At 38.1% G+C, this 19,576-nt stretch overlaps 1 protein-coding gene across 4 annotated transcripts in view; it reads left to right on the top strand.

Moving 5' to 3' along the window:
* Nucleotides 1-19,576, top strand: part of Atp7a (ATPase copper transporting alpha) — a 125,065-nt gene that overhangs the window by 32,827 nt on the left and 72,662 nt on the right. The window contains exon 1 of one of the 4 annotated variants that reach the window (XM_060375294.1): nt 13,172-13,613. The exons of 2 other annotated variants lie outside the window; for them this stretch is intronic. In XM_060375294.1, coding sequence (XP_060231277.1) covers nt 13,557-13,613 — 57 coding nt within the window. In that variant the 5' untranslated portion in view covers nt 13,172-13,556. Of the gene's footprint in view, nt 1-13,171; nt 13,614-19,576 lie in introns of those variants that run through there. One more of the 4 variants, XM_060375295.1, reaches the window with a different exon arrangement.

Raw genomic sequence — 19,576 nt, 5'->3', positions numbered from 1 at the left:
GCTGGTTGCATTGTCTTCCTCTGTGGCCTGGCAAGGTTGCATCCCCCATGGGGAGGTGATCGGAGTTCATGACAGAGAAAGCTCCTCTTCCCCTTACTAGGGAACCATTTGGAGACTGAGCTGCCATAGCCTAAATCTGAGACAGGGATTAAGGTCCTCTCCACATATTGTCCTTTGTTGGGGTATCAGTCTCTGGGGCTCCCAGGACTCTTTTTTGCTTGTTGGTCTCCTTTTGGAGTTCCTGTCCCCTCCAGGTCTTTCTATCTCCCCCTTATTTCATAAAATTCCATGCACTCTGCCCAAAGTTTGGCTGTTAGTCTCATCCTCTGCTTTGATACCTCGATCAGTAGAGTCTTTCAGAGGCCCTCTGTGGTAGGCTCCTGTCCTGTTCCTTGTCTTCTCCTGTTTCCAATGTCTATAGCGTTTGTCCTTCTGAATGAGGGTCTTCCTTGTTGTTTAACTTCTTTAGGTGTACAGATTTTAGTATGTATGTACTATATTATATGTATAATATCCACTTATGAATGACTATATACCATGTGTGTCTTTCTGATTCTGGATTACCTTACTCAAGATGATCATTTCTAGTCCCACCACTTGCCTGAAAATTTCATGGTTTTTAATTGCTGAATAGTATGTATTCCATTGTGTAGATGTACCACAATTTCTGTATCCATTTGGTTGAGTGACATCTAGGTTGTTTCCAGTTTCTGGCTATTACAAATAAAGCTGCTACAAACATGGTTGAGCAAATGTCCTTGTTGTGTACTTGAGCATACTTTGGATATATGCCTAGGAGTGGTATAGCTGGATCTTGAGGTAGCACTATTCCTAATTGTCTGAGAAAGTGCCAGATGGATTTCCAAAGTGGTTGTAGAAGTTTATTTTCCCACCAGCAATGAAGAAGGGTTCCCCTTTCTCTACATCCTCTCCAGCATGTTTTGTTACTTGAGTTTTTGATCTTAGCCATTCTGATGGGTGTAAGGTAAAATCTCAGGGTTGTTTTGATTTGCATCTCCTTGATGGCTAAGGATGTTGAACATTACTTTAATTGTTTCTCTGCCATTTGATATTCCTCTGCTGAGAATTTTCTGTTTAGCTCTGTACCCCATTTTAAATTGTATTACTTGGTTTGTTGGTATTTAACTTCTTTAGTTTTTTATATATACTGGATATTATCCCTCTGTCAGATAAAGGGTTGGTGAAGATCCTTTCCCAGTCCATAGGCTGTCATTTTATTCTGATGACAGAGTCCTTAGCTTTACAGAAGCTTGCTTTTCAGTTTCATGAGGTCCCATTTATTGATTGTTGCTCTTAGAGTCTGTGCTGTTGGTGTTCTGTTCAGGAAGTTGTCTCCTGTGCCAATGAGTTCAAGGTTCTTCCCCACTTTTTCTTCTAACAGGTTTAGTGTGTCTGGTTTTATGTTGAGGTCTTTGATCCACTTGGACTTTAGTTTTGTGTAGGGTGATGAATATGGTTCTATTTGCATTTTTCTACATGTAGACATCCAGTTAGAGCAGTACTATTTGTTGAAGATGCTGTCTTATTTCCATTGTATTGTTTTGGCTTTGTCAAAAATCAAGTATCCATAGGTGTGCCGGTTTATTTTGAGGTCTTCTATTCGATTCCACTGATCCACCTTTCTGTGTCTATGCCATGGTAAGGGCTTTTTAAATCTCAAAGCACACTTCTAGTGACACACCTCCTCCAACAAGGCTGCACCTCCTAATTGTTCCCAAACACTTCCACTCCCTGGTGACTAAGCATTCAGATGTCTGAACCTATGGGGGCCATTTTTTTTTCAGTCTTCCACAGGTATCATGTTGGCATTGGAGGCAGAAAAGACAAATATAGTAACTCTTAAGTTTCACTGTCAATCAAAATGTGATTTAAAATAAATTATATATATATATATATATATATATATATATATATATATATGAGATTGAAGAGAGTTAGAGACTTTAAATCCAAATGAAAGTTTGTATACAAAAATTCCCATCATAAGTCATAAAGTGGAGTTATACCCTTTTATTCTCAAGATTTGTCATATATAGGTTCAATCCTTAAGTTCATTCTTTATATCTATATATGTTAAAGCTAAATATATTCCATTATTCAACTCAGCTAGTCACATTCTTTTTTAAAAATTTTTAAATTTTTATACTTTTTTGAGACAGAGTTTCTCTGTATAACCTTGGCTGTCCTGGACTCACTTTGTAGACTAGACTGACCTTGAATTCACAGAGATCTGTCTGCCTCAGTCTGAGTATTGGGATTAAAGGCATGTGCCATCATGCCCGGCTCTATTTTTATACATTTTAAATTGAAATGTAATTATATCATTCAGTCTTCCTGTTTAATACCTTCCATATCACAGCCTTCACTCTTTAATTGATAGTCTCTTGCCATATATGTTTGTAATAAATATACATAAATATGTAAATGTATTTTGCTGATCCCATTTTTGTTGTTTATAGGTATATGGTTTCAGCCCTGGCCACTTTGTATTGGATAATCAGTCAGGGGCTTTATCCCTTGGAGAGGCTAATTCTCACTCTCTTAGAGGTCCTTAATTAGTTGCCTTAGTTGTGTAGGGGTGAGATCCTGCACCACCACCCTGCCCCTTCAGAGTTACCATGCCTGTGATGTTGCCATTATTCTGGTCTTATTTATGTAGACATTTCTAGGAAAGACTGTTTCACAGCAGACCTCCTGGTTTTTAGAATCCTTCCACTCCTTCTTCTGCAATGTTCCCCAAGCCATATAGATGCAGGTGCCGTGATGTACACGTATCGACTGAACCTAGGCTTCCCACCTTTGTCCTAGTATTGTGTCTAGTTGTGGTTTTCATTTGCTAGAAAGAGAAGCTTCTTTGATAAGGAGAGACAGCTATATTATCTGTGAGTATAACGATAAGATTAAGAATGTCGTAAGAGATTATATTATATTAGTGTGCCAAAGTGGTAGTAGAACCATGGCCTCACTAACCCAGGAAGTCAGCTATGTTTCTAGTATCAGACATGATTTACCTCTTGCTGGGTGATCCTTAAACCCAACCAGAGAACTGGTGGTTACTGCCTCATGTGGGTGCCATCTACTATACCTTACAGATGTCTTGCCATGGTGGTCATTGTTGTAGCTCATAGGTACCATAGCTGGGCAGGACCACTAATTACTTCCCACCCTTGGCAACTGTATAGTCTTTTCTGGCACAGTGAAAGCTAGATCTCTAGTACAGGAATGAGACTTTCAGGTCAGATCCAGCTCAAATAACTTGAGTTCTGTGTCCTGAGTGTGTGAGATCTTCAGCAATAGGGGCTTAACCTTTAACCTCTGAGAGGCAACAAAGGGCCCAACAGTAATGCATATTGTTTGGGAGTCAGTTGAACTATCCATTGTCAGCTTAAATTTATATATTTAAGATATATAAATATTTAGTTTTAAGTACCTGAAATATTATGATTTTTGAAGCTTTATCAAACAACCTTAGTGATATTTGTCCAATCTCCTTTCTTCACCTTCTGTATTGACCTTCTTCCCCGATCACATTCTTTTTTGTTTGTTTTGAAATATGGTATCATGTAGGCCTAGCCGGCCTCAAAATTGCAATCTTCCAGCCTTAGCCTTCGAAGTCCTGGGACTCAGATTATAGGTGGATAATACCAAGCCTTGCTAATATTTATTTTCTTTTAATTTTTAAGTTATATATGCCTTTATATAGGTTTGTGCTTCTGAGTACAGGTGCCCTCATTGGTCAGAAGAAGGTGTCAGATCCTTTGGAACTGAACATAGAGTTGGTTGTGAGCATCCCAACATGGGAGCTAGGAATCAAACTTGAGTCCTCTCCAAAAGGAGTACATGCTCTTAATCATTTCTCCATCACTCCAGCCTGATTATTTAGTTCCTTAAGGTACATCACTATTTGACTTTCTTTGGATGGCTATATTAATATTATTACCTTAATTGTGTAAGTGTGCTCCCCCCCCAGTCTTCCCTTCCATTTGTTATTTTGCTTTATTATTACTATTTTTTTTGTTATTATTTTGGCTTTTCTAGATAAGAGCCCTGGCTGTCCTGGACTTACTTGTAGACCAGGCTGTCCTCAAACACACAGAGATCCACTTGCCTCTGTCTCCCGAGTGCTAGGATTAAAGGTGTGTGCCACCGCACTGGGCTATCTTACTTTGTTTTTATAATGCTGGAGATGAAACCCAGTGCCTAAGAAGCACTGAGGCACACCCCCAGCCCTGTTAGTATTATTTTCTCTTTTTTTGGTAATAGCCTTTCTGATTGGCATAAGTTGTTATCTCACTGTTTAGATTTGTATTTCCTGTTGGCTAGTGCTATTGAACAGTTTTTGATATACTTAAGTCATTTGACTATGTTCTTTTCAGAAATAGCCATTCAAATCATTTGTCTTTTTTTGTTTTTATTTTTGTGTCATTTTATTTTATTTTATTTTATTTTTTCTTGAGTGCTGAACACTGAACTCAGGGCTTTGTGTATGCTAGGTATGCACTCTAACAACTGAACTACATTCCCAGCTTAGTCAAATATTGCTTAAATCTCATTGATCATTGTTTTTGTTGTTGTTTTGTGTTTTTCTGCAAGATAGGATTTCTCTGAAGTCTTGGCTGTCCTGTACTCACTTTGTAGCCCAGGCTGGCCTCGAACTCTGTGAGGCCAGAGTTCGAGGCCAGCCTCTATCTCCCCAAGTGCTGGGATTGCAAGCATGAGCCACCATTCCTGGCATCATTGATATTAATTTGATTAAGTTTATATGATCTTGGTTTAATTTTGATGTTATATATGTTTAAAATTTTACTCATTTATAGATTTTCTTTTGAGACAAGGTCTCACTCTGTAGCTGTGGTTGCCCTGGAACTTGTTAAGAATGTAAACAAGTCTGGTCTCAAACTCATGTGTCTGTGCTTCCTGAGTGTTAGGATTAAAAGTGTACAGTACAATGCCTGGCATTCATTTCTGTATTTTAAGACTATGCCCTATTAATCATTTGAATGTCATTGACATTTGTTGTAATGTCTCCTTTTTAAAATAAAAACAAATATCTTCATATGTGTAAGTGCATGATATATTTATGTGGCATGTAGGCCATGGTACATGTTTTCAAGTCAGAAGACAATTTTTTTGTGGCACTGGCTCTTTCTACTTCTATGTGGGTTTCAGGGATTAACTCAAGTTTCTAGGTTTGTTTAGCAAACTTCTTTACCTTCTGAGCTATCTCTCTATCCTCATCCCTTTTTGGGACAAGGCCGTATATAGCCCAGGATGACCTCAAACTTCATATATAGACAAGGATGGCCTTGAACACTTGCCTTAATGTCTCCTCTTTCATATTTTTTTTAATATTTATTTATTTATTATGTATACAGTGTTCTGCCTGCATGTACACCTGCATACCAGAAGAGGGCACCAGCTTTCATTATAGATGGTTGCTGGGAATTGAACTCAGGACCTTTGGAAGAGCAGCCAGTGCTTTTAACCTCTGAGCCATCCCTCCTGCCCATCCTCTTTCATCTTTACTCTATTATTTTAGGCTTTTTCCCTTTTATGCATAGTTTGGCTAAAGATTTGTTAACCTTGTGTATCTTTACAAAGAACCACCTATTTGATTCATTTATTTTGTCCCATGTTCTTTATGTTTCCATTTTATGACTTTTTGTCCTGACTGTTGTTATTTCTTTTTGTCTACTAAGTTTGGTTTGGCCTTGTTCTTATTTTTCTGGCTTCAGGGTACAGCAAGTTACTTAGTTGATGTCTCTTCAATTTTTGTTTAGTGTAGGCATTTATACATATAAGTCTCTTAGATACACTTTTATTGTATTGCATAGGTTTGTTGCATCTTAATTTTGACCCTAGGAATTCCTTATTTCTTCAATAATATATTTTTCAATCTTCATAAGTTTGTGTATTTCATGTTGTTGTTTTATTCTACCGTGATCAGATAGAATATAATAACTTATTTCAATTTTCTTCTTTAGTTGCACTCTATAGTATAGGCTGGTATGGAACTTACTATGTATCCCAGGCTGCTATTGGATTCATAATCCTCTTGTTTTAGCCTTTAGAGTGCTGAGACTATAGGCATGAGTCATCTTGCCTCACTGAATTTTCTTTTATTTTTTATATCCATAAAACAATATTACTGTAAATAATATGAAAATTCAATCTTATATTTTCCTTCTTAGGTTTATAATTAATCATTGAACTTCTCCTTAATGGATTTACTTTAAAGCTGTCTCTGTTTATCATCATGTGCTCTATAAATATTCACATTCTGTTATTTCAGCATGAAAGTTATAATTCTTATCTCAAATTAATGATTTGCTGTTTTACTCATACTTATATACATTTATTTCCATTAAAAAACAATGTCTTCCTGATGGTTTATGTTTATAAAAATTATATGAAATGAACATTGATTTTAAATGAATCTTTTAATTGCCATAGTATGATGGATTTCATTTGACACTTGAAACATATTAAAGTAACTATATTATATCACTTAAACTAATTCACAGCTACAGAAAACATTTGAATTTTGAAATACAACCAAGATAAAATTGTACAGTGGTGAAGTGAAACACTAGGAAGCAATTTTTCATCACTGGCCATTCATAATTTTTCCTTTAGAAATTTAGAGGCTATTTTTGCCTTAGAGTTTCTAATGTGACAAAATACCTGACAAAACAAATGAAGAAAGGAAGGATTTGTTTTTGAGTCAGTGTGAGGTACAGAACATCAAAGTGGCAAATGATCCCTTTTGGCCACAGCCAGGAAGCAGAGGAGATAAATGTTGGTGCTTAGCTTTTTTCTCCTTTTTATTCATCCTGGAACCACAGAACATAGAGTGTTGCCATCTACTTCTAGAGTGGGTTGTCTTCTTCAGTTAAACATTTCTGGAAATAGTCTCAGATATATCCAAAGGTAGGTTTCCATAATGATTCTAAATCCCATGAAGTTAATAATCAGAATTAAGTATCACAGGGCAGATATGTTTTAGCTTCTTCCAATTGCTTTGAATCAATGAAAATGAAATTGTTTTCTGGTCTGAGGTGGTCAACAATGGCTACATTGAGATTTCTCCCATGTATCTGCTCCTTGAATATATGCATGGTATTTCTAGACGTTTTCAAATTTTTATAATATGGGTTCCACTCTATACTCTAATAGACATATCTACCTCTGACGCAGGCACAGCCACAGTAAATGACAGTGGGATACATCAGCTTGAAGATAGTCTGTTATTGTGGGATACATAGCCTTATGCTACTTGGCCTGTCCGATGTATGAAAGGTTTCTATTCTTTGGGGATGCGGGCTGTAGAGTTGTTCACATATCTAGGGAGTTTCTGTGGAGGTAGTGCTTGGACTCCAAGTCCACAGAGAGGAAAATGGGCAAGATCTCTCCCAGTTGATGGGCACAGCATGGATGAACAGCAGCATAGTGAGTCTCTCACAATCTTGACCTAACTGAAGCATCTAGAGGACTCAGGAGATTATGTCATCTCTGGTCCAGAAACCCAGATGTAAGCAGGGTTATGGGTAGGGAGCTGTGGTGTGCATGTAAGCACATGTGTACGTGTGTGTGTGTGTGTGTGTGTGGCCTGGCCACCTCAGTTTCCTTATACTTGTTAATCCTTACTTTATGTCCTAAAATATGGTCTTATTTTAAAGAAAGCTCCATGGGTGGCTATGAAGACTCTTCTCTAACTATTGGGATAATTGATATATATATGTATATATATATATGTCTATTAAGTCCATTTGCTCTACAGTGTCATTTAATTTGTATGTTTTTTGTTTTGTTTTGTTTTGTTTTTGGTCTATTTTACCTGTCTTTTGGTGGAAGTGGGTTGGTGTCAGTCTGTGCCTTTCTATCCAGTATTATTTGTTTTTATGAAATTGAGTGTGTCGGTATTTGATGTGTGTGTATTTTGAACTGTTACCACCTCTTGGTAGATTGTTTTCTTGAGTATATGTCCTTTTAAATTTAATTTGTTTCTTCTTACTAATTTTGGTCTGAGGTCTACTTTGTTAGATCTAGTTTACCTGTTAGAACTTGATTTGCTTTAAGTATCTTTTTTTGCCAGTGAGATATTAATTAGAGGCAACAGAGATTTTTGCCTGTATTTTTAACCAGTTTATTGGTTTGTATCTTTTGACTGGAAATTCAAACCAGAGGTTTTGTTGAAGGGTATGTATGAACATCTGTAATTTTGTTGTTTTTTTTGTCATTTTCCTGTGACTGCCTAAATGCATTTATCTTTCTTTTAAAATATCTTCTGAAGTTCTGGTTTAATGATCATGAATTCCTTTACTTTGCTTATTTTGGGATCTATTTTTTTTTTTAACACAGGGTCTCACTATGTATCATTTTCTATTGTGGAACTCTCTATGTAGGACAGGCTAGCCTTGAATTCACAGAGATTTTCCTGCTTCTGCTTCCTCAAGTCTTGAGATTAAAGGCATGTACAACCATACTTAGTCAATCATGAAAGCTTTTTAGTTCTCTTTCATTAGGATAATTGTGCTGGGTATGCTAATTTGGTTTGGTGGTTATTTTCTTTCTAAACTTGAAGTATCTCATTCCATGTCTTTCTGGATTATAGTTTCTGTTGATAAATCTGCTGTTAATCTAATGGGTTTGGCTTTGTATGTGATTTACTGTTTGTAACAGATATAAGGATGCTAAGGATGATAAGTTAATTGTTTGTAGATTCTAGATATTATACATATAATCTTAACTAGTCTGTTTACTTGGCTGTACTCATAGCTAATATTACTTAGCTATTGTTTTCCAGTGCTGAAAGTACAATACTGTGCTTACTATGTGTGTGTTATTTTTGGAAGAAATTTTAGAGAAGTACATTTAAATGGAAATGCTAGCTAGACATTTGAAAAAAATAGTAGAAAGGTAATTCACAACACTTCAGTTTCTTATATCCACTGTGAATGTAAGTACTCTCAAAGCCTGGGCCACTTGATAATGAGCAGTTGTTTGTCTTTTTATTCTAATCCTTTTGAACCCATCCAAATTGTTGTACTAACTTCTTAAACTAATCTTTTATGAGCTAGAATTCCAGTATATTCTGGATGGTCATTATATAACAAGGTGAATGTACTTAATGCCACTAAATTGAACATATAAATATTAGAATCTTAAGTATTATCTTATTTGTATTTTAGCATGGTTTTATTTCACAGGAAATAGAAATTTTACTAGAGCCTGTAAATACTTTTTGAGAAAATACAAATATCATAGAAGCCTGCATATGAGGAAAATAATTTTATTTCTGAGTATTCTGAATGGCTACAAGTTGAAAATGAGCAGTATAATATAGTGGTTTTTGTCATTTATAGGAGGCTATTACAATTTATTTCTTTATAGGACAAAAATGAAGCAAAATTCTATGAGAAAAACAAAATGAAAAATTATTTATATTTATTTATGTTTACATGTGGGCCTGCCTGAGATTCTGTGCACCATGTGTGCGCAGGAGCCTCCAGAGACAAGAATAGGTTATCAGATTCACTGGAGCTAGAGTTACAGATGCTTTTGAGCAACCATGTGGGTGCTGGAAACTGAACCAAGGTTCCCTGCAACAGCAGTAGTAAATGCTTGTAACTGCTGAGCCATCTCTCCAGCCCATTATTTTCTTACTTTGAAATATAATGTAGCCTGGACTGTCTTTGAGCATCCTATATAGACCCGAAATTGACCTTGAATTATTTTGTTTTGAAATTTTTCTTTATTATTGTTGTTATTATTATTATTAATTACAATTTATTCACTTTGTGTCCTGGCTGTAAACTCTTTCTGTTCCCCCCTATGCCCCTCCCCTAGTCTACTGATAGGGGAGGGCCTCCTCCCCTACTATCTGACCCTAGCCTATCGAGTCACATCTCAGGATTGTCTAGATCCTCTTTCTTTGTGGTTCTAGTAAGGCCACCCACCAGGGGGAGGTGATCAAAGAACCAGTCACTGAGTTCATGTCAGAGACAGTTCCTGTTCCCATTACTAGGGTACCTACTTAGAGACTGAGCTGCCATGGGCTACATCTGTGCAGGGGGTCTAGGTACTTTCCATGCATGGTTCTAGGTTGATTCATCAGTCTCTGCAGGACCACCTAGGCCCAGATATTTTGGCTCTGTTGGTCTCCTTGTGGGACTCCTCTCTCCTTCAGGTCTTTCTATCTTCCCCTTCTTCCATAAGATTCCCTACACTCTGCCCAACGTTTGGCTATGAGTCTTAGAATCTCCTTTGATACCCTGATGGGTAGAGTCTTTCAGAGGCCCCCTGTGGAAGGTTGCTGTCCTGTTCCCTGTCTTCTCTTACTTCGGATTTCTATTTTGTTTGCCCTTCTGAATGAGGATTAAGCCTCTTCCCTAGGGTTCTCCTTGTTTACTTTCTTTAGTACTATAGATTTTAATATGTTTATCCTATATTATATGTCTAATATCCACTTATAATTGAGTATATAATATGTGTGTCTTTCTGGGTCTGAATTACCTCATTCAAGATGATCTTTTCTAGTTCCATTCATTTGCCTGCAATTTCATGATTTCCTTGTTTTAAATTGCTAACCAGTATTCCACTGTATAAATGTACCACAATGTCTGTATGCATTTTTCTGTTGAGGGACATCTATGCTGTTTCAGATTCTGGCTATTATGAATAAAGCTCTATGAACATACTTGAGCAAATGTTCTTGTCGTATGGTTGAACCTCTTTTGGATATATGCCCATGAGTGGTATAACTGGATCTTGAGGTAGCACTATTCGTAATTTTCTGAGAAAACACCAGATTGCTTTCCAGAGTGGTTGTACCAGTTTGCATTCCCACCAGCAATGGAAGAGGGTTCCCCTTTCTCCACATCTTCTCCAGCATGTGTTATTACTTGAGTTTTTGATCTTAGCCATTCTGATGGATGTAAGGTGAAATCTCAGGGTCATTTTGATTTGCCTTTTCTAGAAGTCTAAGGATGTTGAACATTTCTTTAATTGTTTCTCTGCCATTTGATATTCCTCTGTCAAGAATTCTGTTTAGCTCTGTGCCCCATTTTTTAATTGGTTTGTTGGTGTTTAACTTCTTGAGTTTTTTATATATTCTGGATACTATTCCTCTGTCAAATGTAGGCTTGGTGAAGATCTTTTCCCAGTTTGTAGGCTGTCGTTTTGTTCTGTTGACAGTGTATTTTTTTATTTAATTTTTTGCTTTACAGAAGCTTTTCAGTTTCATGGGTTACCATTTATTGATTGTTGATATTAGAGCCTGAGCTGTTGGTGTACACTGGACATGGTGGTGCAGGCTTGTAATACCAATACTCAGGGAGGTAGAGGCAGGCAGATCTCTTTGAGTTCGGGGCCAGCTTGCTCTACAAATTGAGTCCAGGCCAGCCAAGGATACACCAAGAAACCCTGTGTCGAGCCACCCCTCCACAAAAGGACAACTTCTGAACTTGGGCTGGGCACAGTGACATATGCTTGTAATCCTAGCACTTGTGGAGGCAAAGACAGGTGGATCTTTGTGAGTTCTAGGTCAACTTGGTCTACAAAGGGAGTTCAAGACAGCAACAGCTACCCAAAGAAACCCTGTCTCAAAAAACTGAAAAAAAAAGAAAGAGAAAGAAAATTGAAGTACTAAAAAGAAGCAAGTTTAAGATGTCAGAATCCTTTCAGATTTTAAAGTTCGTCTTGTACAGCTATCTAGGCAGTAACTTCACTATTCACCATTTCTAACTGATTCAAAGCATTCACCCTTGTTTTCATAGAAACAACAAATCTCTTTTATGTTCTTTTTAATCAGTTCACATGATATTTAAAGTACACAATTATGAAAAGGCCAGTGGGCACAAAGGTCTTGAAAGTCATTGACAGTCAAGGTGTGGATTATTCTGGTACAATGAGGACCACCAGAAATTAACTGTGCTGTTGGTACCTGAATATTTTGTTGATGGAATCCAGACTATCCATTAAACTGCTGGAGGTTGCTTAAGAGAACTTCTAATAGAGCGAAATTGGCTTTTTCTCATTTAATGTATCCTGAACATTTTCTTTGCAAGAAGGTCAAGATCTACATCCTTGTTTGCAATGGCCGCCTGCTATTTACCGCACATGTATTAGGCTTGGTTCCTGTTTGCTGCAACATAAAGCACTGCTGAGTCACCTAACAAGAAAAGGAATTTATTGGTAGGTGATTAGATTGCTTACAGAATCAACATAAAGGTTGGTCAGCTCACCTTGCTTGAGAACCCAGTGAAACTTGAACAGAACAGAGTCCCACCCTCAGAACAGAGTGACAGTGACCTTTTCACTAGCACTGGCTTTCTCAGGACTTCTGCCACTGCTGCTGCTGGAATGTTATAAAGTTAGTAATAATTAGGAATTTTTATACTTACGACTAATTCATTATAAACAAAAGTTAATACTGTTTCTCTTTCTTAAAGGCGGGGTCATGTGGTCCAGGCTGGCTTCAAATTCAGTGTGTACTTGAGGATGACCTTGGGCTTCTAATCCTCCTGCCTCTACTTCCCTAGTGCTGGAGTTAAGGACATACTCACCATGTCCATGCAGTTCTTGGAATAGAACCTAGTACTTCATGTATGCTCTGCTGAGCCACATCTTGAGCTCACAAAAGCCAGTGTTAAAAATCATAATTTCATGGGCTAAGGAGATGGCTCAGTTGGTGGAGTGCTTTCTGTTTATTTTTTGTTTGTTTGTCTGTTTATATTTAAAGACAGTGTTTCCCCATGTAGCCCTGGCTTTTCTGGAACTCACTCTGTAGACCAGGTTGTCCTTAACACTTAGACATCTGCCTGCCTCTGCCTCCCCAGTGCCAGAACTAATGTCATTTGCCACCAGTGCCTGGCTAGATGCTTCCTGTACATATAAAAGCCAAGCAGTATGTGTTTGTAATTCCCATGCTCTGGGGCAAAACCAGGCATATCCCTGAAGCTCACTGGCCAGACAGCCTACTGAACTGAATCACTGAGCTTCTGATCCAGTACAAAAAGATGGGGAAAGACGTCTGACATCAACCTCTATTCTTTACACACATGTACACATGCGCACACCCACACAATCACAACATTTATATGTCTCTCACATCCTCATATCTACCCCTCCATTCTAGAAATTTGCAGTCATGCCAAGAGCAAACAAGCAGGCCCTCACACGCTGTGATACACCAAACAAACATGATTTTATACTGTATATGTGTATAAGTAGGAGAACCTTTTTGGTAAAGTAAGCACACCAGTCTATAGAACTTAAGAACTCAAGAACTCTCTAAGGCTATGGTTATGTCCCTTGTAGCTTTTGGTTTTCCTTCTGTTCTTTGTGTCAAGTCCCCATGCTAGTTTCTTCTTTTTCCTCTTCTTCTCTTTTCAATTTCAGTTTCCATCTTGGTTGTTAAGAAGTGTGGCAAGCTGGTTGCAGAGTTCTTCAGTCTTTTCAACATCCCACTCTGCAGCTTGGCCTATCCTCTTTTTAAGGCCTGACTTGTCAACATTTTTTTCCTTAAACAGAGCATGCAAACCTATCATTGTCTTCGAAATACCGAGTTAGCTCCTTCCACTAACTTTCAGGTAAGGACTGCACACTATTAGATTGGTTTTTACTCTTTTGTATATGTGTTTTTTTTTTTTTTTTTTTTTTTTTTTTTTTTTTTTATGTAGTTGTAGGGCTGGAGCCATGGCTTAGTGAGTGAAGTGCTTCTGAACTTGAATTCCACGAACCCACAAAATGCCAAGTGTGGGGACATGTGCCTGTAATCTCAGTTCTGGGATGCATAGACCAGGGGATCCTGGAAGCTTGCTGGCCAACTAGCCTAGCCAAACAGTAGTCTTCAGATTTGGTGAGAGATCTTGTCTTCAAAAAAGACAAAAGTGGAGAGTGAAGTGATAGATGATAACTAAAGTGCACCTAAAGGAGAGCATGCCCCAACACTCCACAAATATCTTAGGAAATTGTTGAAATTATTCCATGTACAGGGGCATGTTTCATAGGCATTTGCATCATCCTCTTCAGTTTTTGGTCCATATGCTAGGAAAACCAAGATTTCTGGCCTCCTACTGACCCTAGCCTCTTCATTGTCCTGTAAATTAAGGAAGCAGCCACCTACCTTCGGACCTTTTTTTTGAGACAGGGTCTGCTTCTGGAGGTGGAGAGTTGCCCACAGGTTCTGGATTCTCTTCCCTCAACCCCCAGAATGCTAGGAAGAACATCTTTATACATATTTATTTACCCTGTGTGTATCTTCTTTAGTGAGGATATTGACCCATTTTTTTTTTTTTGTTTTGAGGCAGGTTGTGTGTGTGTGTGTGTGTGTGTGTGTGTGTGTGTGTGTATGTATCTTTTGCTGTGCTGGAGCTCACTCTGTAGATCAGACTGGCCTTGAATGCAGAAGTCTGCCTGCCTCAGCCTCCTGAGTGATGAGATGAAAGGCATGTGCTACCATTGCCCAGCTTTTTTTAAAAATGTGTTTGTGCTATCCTGTCATGTGTGATATATAGAGATCAGACTGCAACTTTGGGTGCTATTCCTTAGGCTCTTCCTACCTTGCTTGAGCCAATGTCTCACTGGGACCTGTGCCTTGTTGATGAGGCTAAGTTATTTAGCCAGTGAGCATCAGAAATGTCTGCCTCCTCAGTGATGGGATTACAAGTGAACATCACTATGCTTGCCTTACTCCTCTCTCTTTTTCTATCTCTTTCTTTTTTGAGATGGGATATCACTGTGTAGTCCCTAGCTGGCCCCAAACTCTCTATATAGACTATGCTACCCTTGATTTTACAGAGCTCTGCCTATCTCTGCCTCCCAAATCACTGGGATTAAAGCAGTAGGTTGCCATGAAGGACATGCCTGGCTTTTTAACTTGAGTACTGGGAATTAAACTCAGTTCTTCAAGCTTGTGCAACAAGTACTTTACCTATTGAACTGTCTGTCTAGCCTCATTTACCTATTTTTAAGTTTTTTTTTTTTTTTACTACAACACTACTCTTTTGGTGTTTTTTTTTTTTCTTTCTTTTTTGAAAGGGGGAGTGGGGAGACAGTGTTTCTCTGTGTATCTCTGTCTGATCTGGAATGGTCATTCCTTCTCGCTTTATATACTAGGCTGGCCTCGAACTCACAGAGATTCACCTGTCTCTGTCTCCCAAGTGCTGGGACTGTAGATTTGTGACACCACATAAACCCTCTTTTGGTTGTTTTGTTGTTGTTTTGAGACAGGGTCTCAATATGTAGCCCTGGCTAGCCTGAAACTCATTATGTAAACCAGCTATCTTCAAACTTACAGAGATTACCTGGTTTTGCCTTCCAGGTGGTAGGATTAAAGATGTGCAATGAACACACAAATGTATGTATCTGCATACCGTTTGCATGTCTGGTTGCCTTCAGGTTGCTGAAGAAAGCATTATATCCTCTGTAACAGGAGTTACAGATGTTTGTGAGCCACCATGTAGGTGCTGGGAATTGAACTCATGTCCATTGGAACAGCAGCCAGTGCTCTTAACTGTTGAATCATCTCTTCATCCTTTTACATAATTAACAGTATTAAGGCTGAGGATATAGCTCAGTTGTAGAACACTTGCCTACCCTGCACAAAGCCCTGGGTTCAAATGAGAAAGAACTCTAAAATATGTTTTTGAGATTATACTATAATTATTTAACCCCCCCTTCTCTTTCTTCCTTCTGGCCCCTTCCATGCACCCCTTTGTTCTCATTTAAATTCATGGCCTTTTTCTTGAATTTTTTTGTGTGTTCCTAAATACATACATCCAAACCTGCTCGGTCTGTATCATGTTACTTTTTTTTATGTTTTCGGTGCTTACCATTTATTACTGGATAACCAAATGTGTGCTCTTCCCTGGGGGAAGACAGTATCTCCCACCCTCAGCTTTCCTTAATTACCTGTAGCTCTTGTGTAGGGTTGAGGCCTCATGGGTCTTTCCCCTGTCCACTTTGGCATGTATATTGGTGTCATCCTTGCTCATGTGTAGAGAGCCATATTGGTGAGACTTCATGGGTGTAGCTTCTTTGACATTTCTAGGAGACACAGTTTCACACCAAACTCCTATTCCTCTGGACCTTACAATCTTTCCATCCCTGTCTTTTGCAATCATTCCTGAGCTATGGGATCAAAAAAGTTTCTTAATAGATTTTGTGTTTGCTCAAACAATTAGCATCATTATCCTTGTAGTGGTAGCTTTTATGAAATTAATGACATACTTAAAATATACACTCATAGTTGTCATTTCCACTTGCAGCAAACTTTGTCTTTTTGGTTGTTGTTTTGAGACAAGCTCATTGTGTAGCCCTGATTGGCCTGAGATTCACCTTAGGCTGACCTTGAACTCACAGAGGCCCATCTGCATCTGCTTCCCAAGTTCTGGGATTAAAAACAGGCACCAACACACTTGGCTTTATTATGTTTTTATACTTTACTTTTTTCCAACCAAGCAACAAGTATGAAACTTAGTTTTTCAACTTTATATGAATAGTTAAAAATGAACTGCCATAGACTACCTCCGTGCAGGGGTTCCAGGCCATCTCCATGAGTGGTCCTTGGCTGGAGTATCAGTTTCAGAAAAGACCCCTGTGTTCAGAATTTTTGGATCTGTTGCTGTCCTTGTGGAGCTCCTGTCCTCTTCAGGTCTTACTATCTCCCACTTTTTTCATAAGATTCTCTGCACTCTGCCCAAAGTTTGGCTATGAGTCTCAGCATCTGCCTCAATACCCTGCAGGGTAAAGCCTTTCAGAGGCCTTCTGTGGTAGGCTCCTGTCCTGTTCCCTGTTGTCTCCCTCCTCCAATGTCCATCCTCTTTGCCTTTCTGAATGGGGATGAGCATCTTAGCCAGAGTCCTCCTTCCTGATTAGCTTCCTTAGGTGTACAGATTTTGGTATGTTTATCCTATATTATATGTCTAATGTCCACTTATGAGACCCTACGTGTCTTTCTGCTTCTGGGATACCTCAGGATGATCTTTTCCAGTTCCCACCATTTACCTGCAAATTTCATGATTTCCTTGTTTTTTTTTTTATTTTTTATTTTTTTTTATCGCTGGGTAATATTCCATTGTGTAGATGTACCACAATTTCTGTATCCATTCCTCAACTAAGTTCATATTTAAGTCATAATAGTCATAACAGGGATGGAAAGTGTCTGATTCTTTTTTTTTTTTTTTTTTCTTTTTCCTCAAGAAAGAGTTTCTCTGAGTAGCCTCAGCTATCCTGTACTCCCTTTGTAGACCAGACTGCCCTGGAACTCACAGAGATCTACCTACCTCTGTCTCCCAAGTGCTGGGAATAAAGGTGTATGTCACTGCGCTCTGGTGGTTGATTTTTTTTTCATGATATCAAATAGGTCAATATGATTTCCTCTACTTTCCTGAGGTCATGATAGCTGCCCTGTCTAAAGCACAAATCGTTTCACACTCTAGTTTTACTGGCATGGCAGTAGTTAGCTTGTGGTGGAAAGGTTCACAGAGACCTGAGGAATATTTATCTCTTTCTTTGCAGAACATTAATGTTTTTCAAGCATTCTTCCATATTGCTTCATCTTTGGCTTTGTTTTATGGCTTTAAATACTGCCCTATTAGGCTAATCATTTTGATGCTATGACTAGCCCTAGAATCCTTTGTGACTTGGCTATGTGAGTGTGGCTGTGTCTGAGCTTTAGCTTTTTTATTTGAAAGGAATTTACCACCCTGAGTATATAGCAGGACTGTTGGGAGCTGTATGTAAAGGCTTTCAAATATGCAGTACTGTAGGAAACTTAGGTACCTGTATTGCTCTCATATGACTTTGTAGAGATGTTGTGACTGGTGTAGGAATCATAAAGATGACTTTTGAAAATGGAAAGAAAATGGCTTTTTCTTAATTTGAATGTTCTGTGCTTTTTTGACCTTATTCATATGTCTTTTGGTATCAACTCCTAATCTTGTAAGAATAGACACATGAAAAAAAAAAAACACTTACGTTTTAAAACTCTCCCTCCATACTCCACCTGTTTCATCTGGAATCCTAGTGCTTCTGTAATAACAGTTGTCTGATGAAAGAAAGTTAAGCACTCATTATTTTGAAAACAAATTAAGTGGTAGAATTAATTTTTATTTTGAAAACTTACACAATTTAAAAGAAAGGGGTGTGTTATAATAACAGAGGGTAGAACCTTTTCTGTCTGTTTACATTGCAGTGGTGATGATTTCAAGTGAAAGCAAGTGGGTAGGAAAATGTTAATGGATTTGAAAATATTAAATAGTTACCCTAGAGGCAACTAGTTAGGTGTTGTTTGAATAGCTAGAAACTATCCATTTGTTTAACTAAGTAGATATTTTGCTGTTTTTTTGTTTGTTAGTTTTATTGAGACATGATTTCCCTGTGTAGTCCTGGCTGTTCTGGAAGATATTTTTTTTTATTACAAAACAAAACAAACAAAAAAAACAGGCGTTTTTTTGTAACTTATAGAAATAGGTGACTTGGACTATTTCTATGTTTGAGTTTATTGTTAATCCCACTAAATTACTTCAGTGTTGGTAACTTCTAATTTCTATACATTCCTAACATTTTTTCCCTGTTTTCTCTTCAAGTGGCCTTTTACTTGTCTGTAAAAATTATTATAGAGCCAGGCATCATGGCACACACCTTTAATCCCAGGATCTGGGAGGCAGAAGCAGGAGGATCTTCCAGTTTCAGGCAGCCAGGACTACAGAGTTGAGACCTTATCTTTAACATCATTATATTGGTAATTTAAAGCAGGAGGATCATAAGTTTGAGGCCAGTCTAGGTTAAATAATAAGACCTTGTCTCAAGAAAAAAGATATGTATGGAGTCAGACATGCTATTATTGCATGCTTGTAATCTTAGTACTTGGGAAACTGAGACCACCCATGAGTTTGAGGTCAGCCTGGGATAAATAAGACCCTGAATCGAGAGAGAGACAGAGACAGAGAAACAGAGACTGACAGTGACAGAGAGAAAAAAAAACAAACAAAAACAAAACAAAACAAAACAAAACAAAAAAACGTTGGGAGTATTTCATGCTTATAGTCCCAGCACTTGAAAGGCTTAAAGAATAAGGTACTTCTGTGAGCCAGCCTGCGCTACATAATGAATTTGAGGTCAGTCTGGTAACCATAGAAAGACCTTGACTAAAAACTAAAAACAAAAACTTCTTATAATGAGATGACTGTAGGAAGAAGAGATGCTATAGCAGTTTACTTATGTATTCACGATGCAGACTAAGAAAGTGAGACCTAAGTAGTTGAATTGCCTTCTTGCTTGCCTCCAGTCACACTCCTTCACCCTTTCTAACCTCCATGTCTTCTTATATGTGTATACATATCAACACAACAGAAAATGTTGTTCTCTGTTTTTAATTTTTGTGTCCTCCTTCAATTCTGAACTTTCCAGGGTTTATCTTGTTGCTCATGGCTCTAGTTCAAAGTTTTTTAGCCTCTGTGCTGTTGATATTTGGAGCTCTCTCTTCATCACAGGTTGCTTGGTGGTATACCTGGCCTCTAGAGGCCAGTAATCCTCCCCCTTGATCTCA

The sequence above is a fragment of the Meriones unguiculatus genome, chromosome X, assembly GCF_030254825.1.
Source record: "Meriones unguiculatus strain TT.TT164.6M chromosome X, Bangor_MerUng_6.1, whole genome shotgun sequence".
Taxonomy (NCBI): Eukaryota; Metazoa; Chordata; class Mammalia; order Rodentia; family Muridae; genus Meriones; species Meriones unguiculatus.
This window is presented reverse-complemented; position numbering and strand designations above follow the sequence as displayed.